This window comes from Schistocerca piceifrons, chromosome 1, assembly GCF_021461385.2.
Source record: "Schistocerca piceifrons isolate TAMUIC-IGC-003096 chromosome 1, iqSchPice1.1, whole genome shotgun sequence".
NCBI classification, from domain to species: Eukaryota; Metazoa; Arthropoda; class Insecta; order Orthoptera; family Acrididae; genus Schistocerca; species Schistocerca piceifrons.
This window is the reverse complement of record NC_060138.1, coordinates 926,912,244-926,926,223: the sequence shown is the minus strand read 5'-3', so window position 1 is coordinate 926,926,223 and position 13,980 is coordinate 926,912,244. Positions and strand designations below refer to the sequence as shown.

Here is a 13,980-nt window from a genome sequence, read left to right as displayed (position 1 = left end):
TATTTTGATAGAGCACAACGGGACACTTTACTGCAGCAGAATTTTCTTTGGTTAAATATTTACTGTTTTTTCACCTTTCTTTCATTTATACAATCTATTTTACGTAACATAAGTAAATACATGTAAAATAATGTATATTTTGAATTTTCTGTTGTTGAAGTGCTATCCCCAAACAAATTAAAATGAATGTAAAATAAGAGGAACAGGTAGAGGAGACAGCTGAAGGATAGTTGAGTGGACAGTAACGTCACGTCGTTTGTTGGCTCATTTAGTGGCATGATGTACGAGAAACAGTAAAGCAATAGTAACGAATTATAATAATTAATTATCTGTGTGCAAAGTGGCGTAAAACGGAGGCAGACTGTTGAAGGTCAACTTGAAAATTTTTGAAGTGTATGCTACAGGGAAAGTATGTTATGGTTTGGAAAGTCCATTATGTAAATAGTGCTGTGGAAGGAGGAGCATATAAATATTAACACTGTGAGAGCGTAGTACGTCTAAGTTGTTACAGTTAAAAAACGATCAGCCATTCACCGACTATGAGATCTTACATAAATGAAACCACTGTCTCAGCGTTTAATCTCCATCCCGTCTAAGCTTTTCACCTTGAAACGTTCCAGATATATTGGATTTCCAGAAATTGCTATGTTACAGCGATCGAGCAGTCATGTAGCTTCTTCAATAATTTTAAAAGGAATAACATGACACTCAAGAAAGTGAATTCGTCATACCAATACAACTTCAGCGACTGCAGCATCACTCGTCGTATTCATACGGTACGTGGTAGCCGCAACTTTTTCTCAAATGACGACCCCCTCCCCCCACAAACACACAAAATAACGAAACGAAAAATGTATGGTACTAAATTTTCGCTGTCCATGCAGCAAAACTTCAGAATCAGTCATGACGTTTTAATTTATTACCTTGTTTTTATTACTAACTCTATTCGCAATATACTCCGCCGATAGCATCGACATATACACTACTGTCCATTAAAATTACTACACCAAGAAGAAATGCAGATGATAAACGGGTATTCATTGGACAAATATATTATACTAGAACTGACATGTGATTATATTTTCACGCAATTTGGGTACATAGATCCTGAGAAATCAGTACCCAGAACAACCACCTCTGGCCGTAATAATGGCCTTGATACGCCTGGGCATTGAGTCAAACAGAGCTTGGATAGCGTGTACAGGTACAGCTGCCCATGCAGCTTCAACAAGATACCACAGTTCATCAATAGTTAGGACTGACGTATTGTGACGAGCCAGTTGCTCGACTACCATTGACCAGACGTTTTCAATTGGTGAGAGATCTGGAGAATGTGCTGGCCAGGGCAGCAGTCGAACTTTTTCTGTATCCAGAAAGGCCCGTACAGGACCTGCAACATGCGGTCGTGCATTATCCTGCTGAAATGTAGGGGTTCGCACTGATCGACTGATGGGCAGAGTCATGGGTCGTAACACGTCTCAAATGTAACGTCCACTGTTCAAAGTGCCGTCAATGTGAACAAGAGGTGACCGAGACGTGTAACCAATGGCACTTCATACCATCACGCCGGGTGATACGCCAGTATGGCGATGACGAATACACGCTTCCAATGTGCGTTCATCGCGATGTCGCCAAACACGGATGCGACCATCATGATGTTGCAAACAGAACCTGGATTCATCCGAAAAAAATGACGATTTGCCACTCGTGCACCCAGGTTTGTCGTTGAGTACACCATCGCAGGCGCTCCTGTCTGTGATGCAGCGACAAGGGTATCCGCAGCCATGGTCTCCCAGCTGATAGTAGACGTTAATGCAAACGTCGTCGAACTGTTCGTGCAGATGGTTGTTGTCTTGCAAACGTCCTCATCTGTTGACTCATGGATCGAGACGTGGGTGCACGATCCGTTACAGCCACGCGGATAAGATGCCTTTCATCTCGATTACTAGTGATACGAGGCTGTTGGGATCCAGCACGGCGTTCCGTATTACCCTCCTGAATCCACAGATTCCATATTCTGCTAACAGTCATTGGATCTCGATCAACAGAGAGCAGCAATGTCGCGATACGATAAACCGCAATCGCGATAGGCTACAATCCGACTTTTATCAAAGTCGGAAACGTGATGGTACGCATTTCTCCTCCTTTCACGAGGCATCACAACAACGTTTCACCAGGCAACGCCGGTCAACTGCTGTTTGCGTATGAGAAATCGGTTGGAAACTTTCCTCATGTCAGCACGTTGTAAGTGTCGCCACCGGCGCCAACTTTGTGTGAATACTCTGAAAAGCTAATCATTTGCATATCACAGCATCTTCTTCCTTTCGGTTAAATTTCGCGTCTGTAGCACGTCATCTTCGTGGTGTAGCAATTTTAATGGCCAGTAGTGTTTATCTTAATCTACCTGCAATATTATACCAGGGGCGTTCAATAAGTAATATAACAACTTTTACCTGAAAGCAGGTTAGTTTCATTCTAGACTCCAATACACTACATTATTCCCCACTTTTGCGGAATACCGTCGCCATAACATTACCGGCTGAGCGTCTGGCTTTGAACTTTATCTTGGAAGGAGAGGCGGTGTAGCACCACTCCATGGCTTGCCGTTTTTTTCCGGTTCGAAATGATTAACACGAGTCTGATCGCCTGTGACGATGTTCAACAAAATATTGTCACGATTAGCTTCCTAGTGCGCAAGCAATTCCGCACAGACGGACCTTCGTTGCTATCTATGGTCTTCTGTCAGGCGGTGGGAACCCCAGCGGGCACACACCTCTGAGTACCTCAGCCAGTTGACGAGTGTGTGAGCACTACCAGCAGAGACGTCCAGTTGAACACCGAGGTGTTTTATTGCAATATATCGATCGCCACGAACGAGTGTGCCCGCACGTTCCTTCATTTCAGGAGTCGAAGTTGTTGCAGCCGGCCAGCAAGCGGCAGATCGGAAGCGTTTGAGGAACGTTGTTGCGATGGTGACAGATGCCTCGCCCGACGACTCACTGTACTTTTGTTGACTGCCAAGTCTCTTAGACATTCTGCAAGTGTCTGTGAATATCTGCGAAGCTCTGGGTTTCCGCCAAAAGAAACTCAATGACAGCTTCCTGCTTGGAACTCACCTCCGTTACAGAGGCCATTTTGAAGGCTATGTAAAGGGTCGCCAGCTGTTGGAACTTTATGAAACTATAGGGGCTGAAGCGGAAATATTCCACCATGTCCCACGACAAATTCTGTACTTTTTCAACAGAAATTGGCATAGGAAAACAATGTTTTGCATTAGATATTGAACGCCCTTTGTGCCACTGTACGATACACGGTACATGAGATTTGACGTCATAAACATTGAGGTGTGTGAAAGCTAGGTTCTCTTAAAACGGAGCGCTAATTACTCAGACTGTACTTATCTAGTGCTGGATTCTTTAAAGAATCGGGAGTGGGGTTAGTGGTCTGCACTAACTGGGCACCGCTGTTACGGGGATCTGAACGGTGATACCTGTTAGGTCCAATGTAATAATATTTAAGGGTAGAGCTGCCGCTACCTGAATTCTCAGTCGACAGAAGGTTAATTATAATCAGAATCAGACTTAAACAGGATGGAAAGGTGAACTTCAGACTCTGGTGTAGAAGCAGTAACCTTTGTGTAGTAAATTTAGATAAGAAATTCAGTAATTGAAGGATGGTCGTAATGAAATTAATAGCGATAACTACATTTCCATTTGGCCGCTGTATTGTTAACGACACTGGGCGAATAGCATTTTGACAGGCTGGGTCGCGTAAGAATGAAGTGTAAAGTTTCTGCAAATGAAGTTACTGGAGCACCAGATATCTCAGTGTAAAGAAGGTCGAGTCTAAAGAGCCGTGCTCGCCCAGTCGGCAGAAGTGGAAGAGCTGCGCGGAATCCGCGTTAATTAACAGAGGATTAAGCCCGGAAACGGTGAAAGTCCTGCAGCGAAGGAAGCGAGAGGATGTTCCGCAAGATGGGGTCGGTGCCTGGAATTTTGGGCGAGTGTGTCTGCGAGAATAGGAGGAGAGAGGACGAGGCAGCTGGCGCTGAGACAGGAGTGGCAGGCGTCCGATCGCGCGAGCGGATACAGCGGGGACGCGCGCCACCACTAAATCGTTCCATTTCCGCCGGCAATCCCCGCCGACGGTGGAGGCAGTGCCACCGGCGCTCTCCGATAAGGCGGCAGCAGTAGCTCCGTCCATCTCCTCAAGTGGCAGCGTCTTCCTGCTCGCCTGCCGTGCAGTCTGACACAGTCACGTAAAGCGCAGGACGGTAGCGGCGCGGATGTCATAGAGCGTAGAGCGCAGCGAAATAGGATCCACATTCCGAGGGCACTCTTCCAGACGCGAATACAAATTTGTGAATCCAAGAATAAGCGAAGGCCGGATCAGTGTAACTGGTCCAGCCAGGCTTCTAATTCCAGATATGCTGGTCAAAGCCAACAAAATCAGTAACTCATGAGTTAAGCTGATGTTACGCAACACGTCTGTCCTACACAAGTCTGCACCAGCGCCCGAAGGGCACATACACTGACGTGACAGAAGCCATGGGATACCTCATACTATCGTGCGGGACCTCTTTTTGCCTGGTGAGTGCAGCAACTCGCCGTGGTATGGACTCAACAAGTCGTTGGATTTCCCCTACAGAAATATTGAGCCATGCTACCTCTGTAGCCGTCCATAACTGCGAAAGTGTGCCGGCGCAGCATTTTAACGATTATATTCCATAAACTTTCGATGGGTGGCTAAATCATTCGCTCGATTTGTCCAGAATGTTCTTGAAACCACTCGTCAACAATTGTGGCCTAATTACATGGCGCACCGTCGTTCATAAAAATTCCTTCTTTGTTTGGGAACATGAAGTCCATCATAGGCCACAAATGGTCTCCAAGTAGCCGAACATAACCATTTCCAGTCAATGATCGGATCAGCTGGATCAGAGGACCCAGTCCATTCCATGTGAGCAAAGCCCATACTATTAAGGAGCTACCACCAGCTTGGACAGTGCCTTGTTGACAACTTGGGTCCATGGCTTCGTGTGGTCTACGCCACACTCGAAACCTACCATCAACTGTTACCAAGTGAAATCCAGCCGCCTAGTCCGATACGGTCACGAGCCCAGGAGCTACGATGCAGGCGATACGTGCTCGAAGGCACTCGTGTTGGTCGTCTGCTCCCAAAGCCCATTAAAGCCAAATTTCGCCGCACTGTCCAGCGGATACGTTCGTCGTACGTCCCACATTGCTCTCTGCGATTGTTTCGCGTAGCGTTGCTTGTCTGTTTGAACTGACCACTCTACGCAAACGCCGCTGCTCTCGGTCGTTAAGTGAAGGCTGTCGGCCACAGCCTTGTCCGTGGTGAGAGGTAATGCCTGGAACTTGGTATTCTCGGCACACTCTTGACACTGTGGATGTCAGAATATTGAATTCTCTAACGATTTCCGAAATTGAATGTTCCATGCGTCTAGCGTCAACTACCATCCCGCGTTCAAAGTCTGCTAATTCCCGTCGTGCGGCCCTGATCACGTCGGAACTCCTTACACATGAACTACCTGAGAACGAATAACAGCTCTGCCAATGTATTACCATCTTATACCTTGTGTACACGAAAGTGGCGCCATCTGTATATGTACATGTCGCTATCCCATGATTTCGTCATCTCATTGTAATCAAAACTGCTGGCTTATGTTCTTTGTTTACGTCGTTGAGTGTGAAAGTTAATATTTTTGTAAAGCTGCTAGTTACTCGCAATGAAACTTAAGAGAGCTCCAGGTTCGTATTTATTAAGCAGTTATTGTTACCTTGCAGCTGGATTAAAGTGTTCATTTTATGTCATTTGGACAACCAAATGATTATCTATGTTTGTGTGTCGCAGCATTTTAAACAGGGAGGACGCTATTGCCTTGCAACATCTGCCGTGATAATCTTCAATTTCGTTATTAGGAGAAGCGCGGAACGACGACGTAGCGCCAGGAACAGGAAATGGGTTCGACCGTGGCTAGGAAGAAGGGGTGATGGCAGGGATAAATATTTCCTGTTAATGAAGGAGTTGAGGCCCGAAGAGGCACAGAAGTCTAAGAACTTCGCCAGAATGGATGTGACTTCTTTTGACAGGCTACTGTTGATAGTACGTGATGCGATTCGCGCAAGTGACAATAATGAGGAAAGGTACAACACTGGCCCTTAAAATTGCTACACCTCGAAGATGACGTGATACAGACGCGAAATTTAAGCGACAGGAAGAAGATGCTGTGATATGCAATTGATTAGCTTTTCAGTGCATTCACACAAGGTTGGCGCTGGTGGCGACACCTACAACGTGCTGACATGAGGAAAGTTTCCAACCGCTTTCTCATACACAAACAGCAGTTGGCCAGCGTTGCCTGGTGAAACGTTGTTGTGATGCCTCCTGTAAGGAGGAGAAATGTGCACCATCACGTTTCCGACTTTGATAAAGGTCGGATTGTAGTCTATCGCGATTGCGGTTTATCGTATCGCGACACTGCTGCTCGCGTTTGTCAGGATCCAATGACTGTTAGCAGAATATGGAATCGGTGGGTTCAGGAGCGTAATACGGAACGCCGTGCTGGATCCCAACAGCCTCGTATCACTAGCAGTCGAGATGAAAGGCATCTTATCCGGTGGCTGTAACGGATCGTGCACCCACGTCTCGATCCATGAGTCAACAGATGAGGACGTTTGCAAGACAACAACCATCTACACGAACAGTTCGACGACGTTTGCATTAACGTGGACTATCACCGGGGAGACCATGGCTGCGGTTACCCTTGACGCGGCATCACAGACAGGAGCGCCTGCGATGGTGTACTCAACGACGAACCTGGGTGCACGAATGGCAAAAAGTCATTTTTTCGGATGAATCCAGTTTCTGTTTACAGCATCATGATGGTCGCATACATGTTTGGCGACATCGCGGTGAACGCACATTGGAAGCGTGTATTCGTCATCGCCATACTGGCGTATCACCGGGCGTTATGGTATAGGGTGCCATTGGTTACACGTCTCGGTCACCTCTTATTCGCATTGACGGCACTTTGAACAATGGACGTCACATTTCAGATGTGTTACGACCCGTGGCTCTACCCTTCATTCGATCCCTGCGAACCCCTACATTTCAGCAGGATAATGCACGACCGCATGTTGCAGGTCCTGTACGAGCTTTTCTGGATACAGAAAATGTTCGACTGCTGCCCTGCAGCACATTCTCCAGATCTCTCAGCGATTGAAAACCTCTGTTCAATGGTGGCCCAGCAATTGGGTCGTCACAATACGCCAGTCATTACTCTTGATGAATTATGGTATCGTGTTGAATCTGCAGGGGGAAAAAATGGTTCAAATGGCTCTGAGCACCATGCGACTTACCTTCTGAGGTCATCAATCGCCTAGAACTTAGAACTGATTAAACCTAACTAACCTAAGGACATCACACACATCCATGCCCGAGGCAGGATTCGAACCTGCGACCGTAGCGGTCGCTCGGCTCCAGGCTGTAGCGCCTAGAACCGCACGGCCACTCCGGCCGGCTGCATGGGCAGCTGTATCTCTACACGCCATCCAAGCTCTGTTTGACTCAACACCCAGGCGAATCAATTCAGTTATTACGGCCAGAGGTGGTTGTTCTGGGTACTGATTTCTCAGGATCTATGCACCCAAATTGCGTGAAATTGTAATTACATGTCAGTTATAGTATATTTGTCCAATGAATACCCGTACATCATCTGCATTTCTTCTTGGTGTAGTAATTTTAATGACCAGTAGTGTACCATCCGACGATTAAGAAAAATTCAATTAATACGCACTATCACTATTCTTAAGAAATATTTCTAAGGCCTTGTTTGATAAACCACGATTGTACGTCTTCAACCTGATTCGCAACATGCCTCTACACTGTAATCCCTTAAAAAGGAACGAAAGACAACTAGTAAAACTTTTTCTGCCATATGAGCAGTATTAATGTAATTATTAGTACGACTGACAACTTTGTGAAGCGCGACAGGTCACGTTGCGTATTCATGCTGCCTTAAAAAATTAAAATGTACTCGTTTCGCACCTATAAGGCGCTAGCAGGGAACGCGAGCAAGTTAGCGATGGATATATACGTTGTTAGCAGTTGAAGGATTATTGTATCAGGTGTATAGATATCATCAGATCAGGTTGGCATGGATAAGTGCATTTGCTTCAGGAATTCATTCAGTTCTGTCCGGTTTTCGGGGGAAGGAACACTTATCTCTGCGAAATCCGGTAACTACGGACGCAAATAAATGGGGGATTTAACATTTTAATGTTACACTATTGTGCCTCCCCTCTACACGTGACGTAAAAATACGTGCCTCATCAAATATTTTGAATGAATCTGTACCTTTACCAGTATCAGGAATGTCAAGGACTTGCTACGACAGTTGTTGGCCAGCTTGCCTCAGAGAGAAGGCAAGTACCTCATGACATCCTTCCGAACCCAATCTGCGCATGCATCCAGGGCAGAGGGGGTGCAAAGTAATACTGGTAAGTGGGCTCATACTGTCAAGTTCGTTGTAAATTTGGCTTGATTTTGGAATCACCGAAATAACATCACATACTATCGCAAGCCGTGAAGTTTCATTTCATTTCCTACTCCACTTCTGCGTGCTTCTCTATTTTCGTCGGGCAGGATATTATGTTCCTACATTACGTCTTTAGGTATGTCCACGTTTCCACATTTCCTATTAGTTTATGTGTCAACGATCTTTCACGCTTTCCTAAAGTGGCTGGACTATTCTTTCAGTGTTAAACGCTTCACTGAATTTTTTCTGAACGGTACAGATTGTACTTCCACTAATGCAAACTGTACTCGTAGCTACTGTGCCACATACACTGAAGCACGTTGAGTGAGGGCGGGTTTTGGAGTCATCTCTCGCAGTTGGCACCGTGTGTGCTGCTTCTGCATGAGCCGCGCCCTTGGGTGACAGGCAGCCCCTCGCACGCGGTAAGCCCGCAGCCCCAGCAGTGAATCACCGCGTGTGCGCTCGACACGCCACGCGGCTCACCTCCACACGGAAGCCGGCCACCACCCTGCACATGTCGTGCCGCACAGTCTCTGCCCAATACCATGACCAGCTGTTCGGTAAACAGACTGTGACCATGTTTCGTTTATACGCTGTGACTAAAAAGAAAAAAAAAAACGTGCACCGTGAATAGGATGAACAGCTGACAGAAAGCTTAGTTTTTATACAGTAAGTAAATCATTATTGATTTATAAGAAATTTGTTGCAATCTCTGTGCATACTTACCTGTGTAATTATAAGTTAGCTTTCTTCAATTTTCCTGATACAGCAACACTGTGTAAAATGCGTAAGGATCAATTAATGTGTCACCAAATTGTTATTGCTCGATGCTGCAATCGATCAATTGTCGAACCCATTAATTGGTAGAATAGGGTACGTAGAGACCTGTAGCGCAACGAGTTAATCAAAGAAAATGATACTACCGATCATCTGTGATGTGGGAAACTGAAATGAACTGAAGATCCCGGAAAAAAAACAGATAGTGTTAGTACACAGGTTGTCCCGTTGTCCCGGAACTGTTGCGTTCAAATTCGAGGTGCCATACAGGGTGTCTTGAGGAACAAATCAAGGATAGGAATCTGTATCCATAAAGGTCATCCAACGCTACAGAGTGCCGAAGTTATAGGCAATGGCGCCTGCCATTAGGCCACTCCTTCAGCAGCAAACGTGACTTTATACGCTGACGGCCCGTAGGCGGAACGTCTTGCAGTTTTGTTTATTATTTAGTGATCGCGACTAATTGCCACGATTGCCAATGGAGAAGATGGAGTCAGTAACTGCTTAGAAACACCTTGTCTCCTATGAATGCCATGCTCGTTGCTCTGGGATGATCGTTTGGGACACGGGTTTCCATATGCAGTTTATTTTGTTCCTGTACACCGAAAAACTTTGGAGACTGGAGAGGTTCCAGCAGAAAATAAACTTTAGATGGGAAAACCGTCAAAAACCGAGGCAACGGAGCATCGAATTCATATCAGGCTAGGCTTTTCTATGCGTCAGTTAGCTCCGACATCGATCGTGGCAATTAGTCCCGATAACTGAACAACAGACAAAATTACGAGATGTTCCGCATACGGTCCGTCAGCGAACAAAGTCAGTTTTACCGCCGAAGGGATGGCCTTGCGGCGGGCGCCGAAGGCTATATCTTCGACGCTATGTAGCGTCGTTGGATGACGTTTCCAGACGCGGCTTCCTGTCCTCGCTTTGTTCCTCAAGACACCCTCTACAACCCCTCAAAGTTTTTCGCAACATTTCTGGGACACCATTTATATCACAAAAGCAACTGACGTCAGTTTTACGTCAGTCTCTGAAGAATTTCTTTGTCTTCTATAGAACTGCACAGAATTTCAGCAGAGACTTTAAGATCCGTTAACTTAATTCTGCGACAAGACTTTTTGTTTCAGCGACTCATTGCATTTTCTTCAGAAATAGGGGCATATTTTGTCGAAGAGTTTACGTTAATGGACAATTTTCGTTATTAGTCAAATAATTATGGTTGGGTTGAACACACTGCACGAACAATTAAATTATAAATATCTTCGCAAGATATTCGGTTTAACAACCCGCTTCAGTTGTGTTTAGTCCTTTATTTTTAGATCACTACCGGTTTCGTCGCACTAGGAGCCACATCTTCAGATCAACATATCCATCACAATAAATCAAGAAGGAATAACAACCCTAAGACATCTACAGATACGATAATTTTCTGAAAATATTTTAAGATTTTAAAAAAGTTTTTTAAAAAACTTTCGAAGCTTCCTGTAATACACGCATCCGGCGCTGCTCTTTTAAGTCATTAAACATCCGTGGTTTAAGAGTTTCATTTAGGTTATCGTAACTTAAAGGCGTTAGTAATGAAAATAAATGTCACCTGTAACTATTTGCCACTACCTATTGTTTTTTAAAAAAATGTTTTGTATTTGGATATCCAAATATTCCTTGTTCTCATTCACGATTCATGCGTTCTCCCAATACACCACAGAACATTGTTGCGCCAGCGCATCAGAAGCGCATGCGCGAGCCGCCTATAGGCCCCAACTTCCGGCTGATAAACATCTCCATAGCGGCATGTCTTATGTTTATCTTCTGTTGTGCTTCCCATGTACGGTATGTGTTTCATAAATTTCGTGCTTGTTTTTCTATTTAAAAGCTTTAAGCTCGCGTTTTGTAAGTGTAAATTCATCCAGTCTGTAACGTAGATTTCATTTCCTTTGAACAGTCAGATGCATAGCTCATTAAGGCATCAGCGTCCATTGGTGACACATCAGGAGGGTAGCAATTTGCATATCTAGATTTCTGTCTGCTTTTGCAGTTTACTTCTTTAGTCTTGCTAGGCTTGATAGGATGTGAACATGCTGCTTGTGGACGCTGGAGGAGCTGGCCGCGGTTCACGAACAGCTGAAGGCACTTTTGGCTATAGTTAAAAGCTTTCAGGCTGCTGATTGGGGTTTAGCGGTGGCGGAAAATTTGGCGCGTTGCTTGGGATACCCCAGGCGTCGCTTGTATCGCCCACGGGCTTCGCTGCCGAGGCACCTATCTCCCAGTGTACTCAAGGCGGCGGATCCGCCCTCACAGCAGAGTGAGCGGCGGATGGTAACACGTTCGCGTCGCTTGTGGCGGAGGGCCAATGTGGAGACTGGCCATCTGGCGTTAGTCGTTCACCCTGTGGGTGGACATGTGACCGATGTTTCAGCAGGGTCCGAACAGGCACACGAGGGTAGGGGTTTCCTAGTTATCAGGAGCTCCAACATTAGCGCGTTATGGAGCCCTTAGACAGACACCTGTCGAGGCTAGAAACAAAGCCAATGTGCACTCGGTATGTCTGCCAGAGGGCTTCATCCGAGATGAGGAGGCGGTCCTGGTCGGAACCAATGATATCTGTCGCATGCGTTCTGAGGCCAACCTCAGGTCATACCGGCGGCTAGCGGAGGTGGTGAAGGCTGCTGGCCTCGCACGCGGGGTGCAAGCAGAGCTCGCAGTTTGCAGCATTGTTCCCAGACTTGATCGGAATCCTTTGGTTTGGAGCCGAGTGAAGGATCTCAACCAAAGGATTCGTCTACTCTGTGACATACTTAAATGCAGATTTGTAGACCTGTGTTATCGGTTGGGGATTTGTAGGACTCCCCATGATAGGTCGGAGGTGCACTACAAATAGGAAGCAGCTACTCTGGTAGCAGAGTACATGAGGTTTTCTTAATTCAGGTACTAGTTTGAGGTACTCTGATGAACACACACCTTTGAATTGCCTTTGAGCATATAATTACTCACGAGACGATGATAAGGTCCTGACATTAAATGAAATATGGGATGACCGTGTTGATTACACCTGCCTCCTCGAGGAAACTGTTACCCGTGAAACATAGCTCAAAATTATTGTTAACAGAACAAAACGTACATAACACAACGCCTCCACACCATGTATTATATCTGATGTACGAGGCTTGCTGAAGCGTGGGTTTCCCAATAAATGGAGAACTAAATCTCAGTGAATTGCTTCCCAGACCTGCAGTTCTCAGATTTTGATCTCTTCGTGTACCAAAGGCACGCAAGAAACACTACTCTCAACTGTGGGATACAGGAAAACTTCACAATACAGTCTAAAAGCTTGAAAAATAAAATCCTATCTCAAACTCGAATTTTTATCTACGCAGCGAGAAATTATCAATTCAAAATAAGTAGCTTCAAGTATAACGCACAATGCACAGTTCCGGATTTACATATTTGCCCCCAGTAGGCTATTCAAATTTTGACGCCCCTAACGACCTCTACAGTTCGATACCCTACACCACAATCATATTAATTACAATTTTTTTGTCAGGTGAATTGTAATTTATTGATTTGTGTGCTATCGTCCTGACTACACCACGTGTTTCCCGAAATTAGTGTGACTGTGAACTTAGCGGATCGAGGTATCAGTTCCTAGACTTTTTTACAACCCAAAGATTTAGTTAAGATTGCGCAAGATATAGTTTTGGGTATTTTTCTGAGATATTAAAAGAAAGTTGAATTAACTGAGATACGAAAATTTTACAATACCTTTTTACGCGATTGTATATTCGCAAAATCATCAATTATTTCGTCGTATGAAATCTTGTTCATTAGTTATGATTCGTCACTTTAATACATAGAGCCATGCAAACTGCTATATATAAGTTTGGATAAACGTTTTACAAACTCTGTTTTCGCAGGGAAGACGATAGACTTTTCAATTATCCAGACTCTAATTTTACTAAAATTTTTTCAGAAGAATGGTAGCATTGAAAATATACGCGTTCTTGAAATAAGACAGTCTCTAAATCACCAGCATACATTTCTTTCATGAAAAGGGCTTTTACGTTTGGGTTGGTGATGACAATTCACACATTTTTGTCAGAAATAAAAACTTTCGCAAGTCTTCTGCCTTTTTTTAAAATTCGGATACGATTCTATCAATGAAAACGAGAAATGTGTTAACCCTGAAAGCATCACTCTCAGTCATTCTCATTTCTTCATCGGGTGTTTCGTCATAATCTTCTTTCCTTTTCGGTATTTTTTTTCCCACGTCTTTTGTATACTGCTTCGACACGCTTAATTCTATCGCCTATTCTTCTAAATACATAAAATTTTCTCGCTGAGCTACGAAAAAATTGCAGAAAGGTTCGGAAAGATCGACAACAGTGATAATGCCTGCGGTAGGAGCCTGAATCTGAACACTGACTTTGTTTTTAAAAACAAAACAAAAATTCAAATAACAACCATTATCGGCGTTTCCAGTTTTTATAAATTTAAAAGTGTTCCCGTCGCTTCGTTTCGCGTTACAGGTCTTTCGGTACAATCATCCTTGATTGATTCCAAAATTTTAAGAACTTCGTCTCAAGAATATCTCAAACTTTTACATGCGTCCTCTCTAGCTGACCAACGTGTCAGATTTACTCTCTTTA

The 13,980-nt window shown here is 44.7% G+C and overlaps 1 protein-coding gene across 1 annotated transcript in view; it reads right to left on the bottom strand.

Moving 5' to 3' along the window:
* Positions 1-9,076, bottom strand: part of LOC124776545 — a 149,739-nt gene extending 140,663 nt beyond the window's left edge. The window contains exon 1 of the mRNA XM_047251580.1: positions 9,044-9,076. Coding sequence (XP_047107536.1) covers positions 9,044-9,076 — 33 coding nt within the window. The remainder of the gene's footprint in view (positions 1-9,043) is intronic.
* Between the last annotated feature and the right edge of the window lie 4,904 nt (positions 9,077-13,980).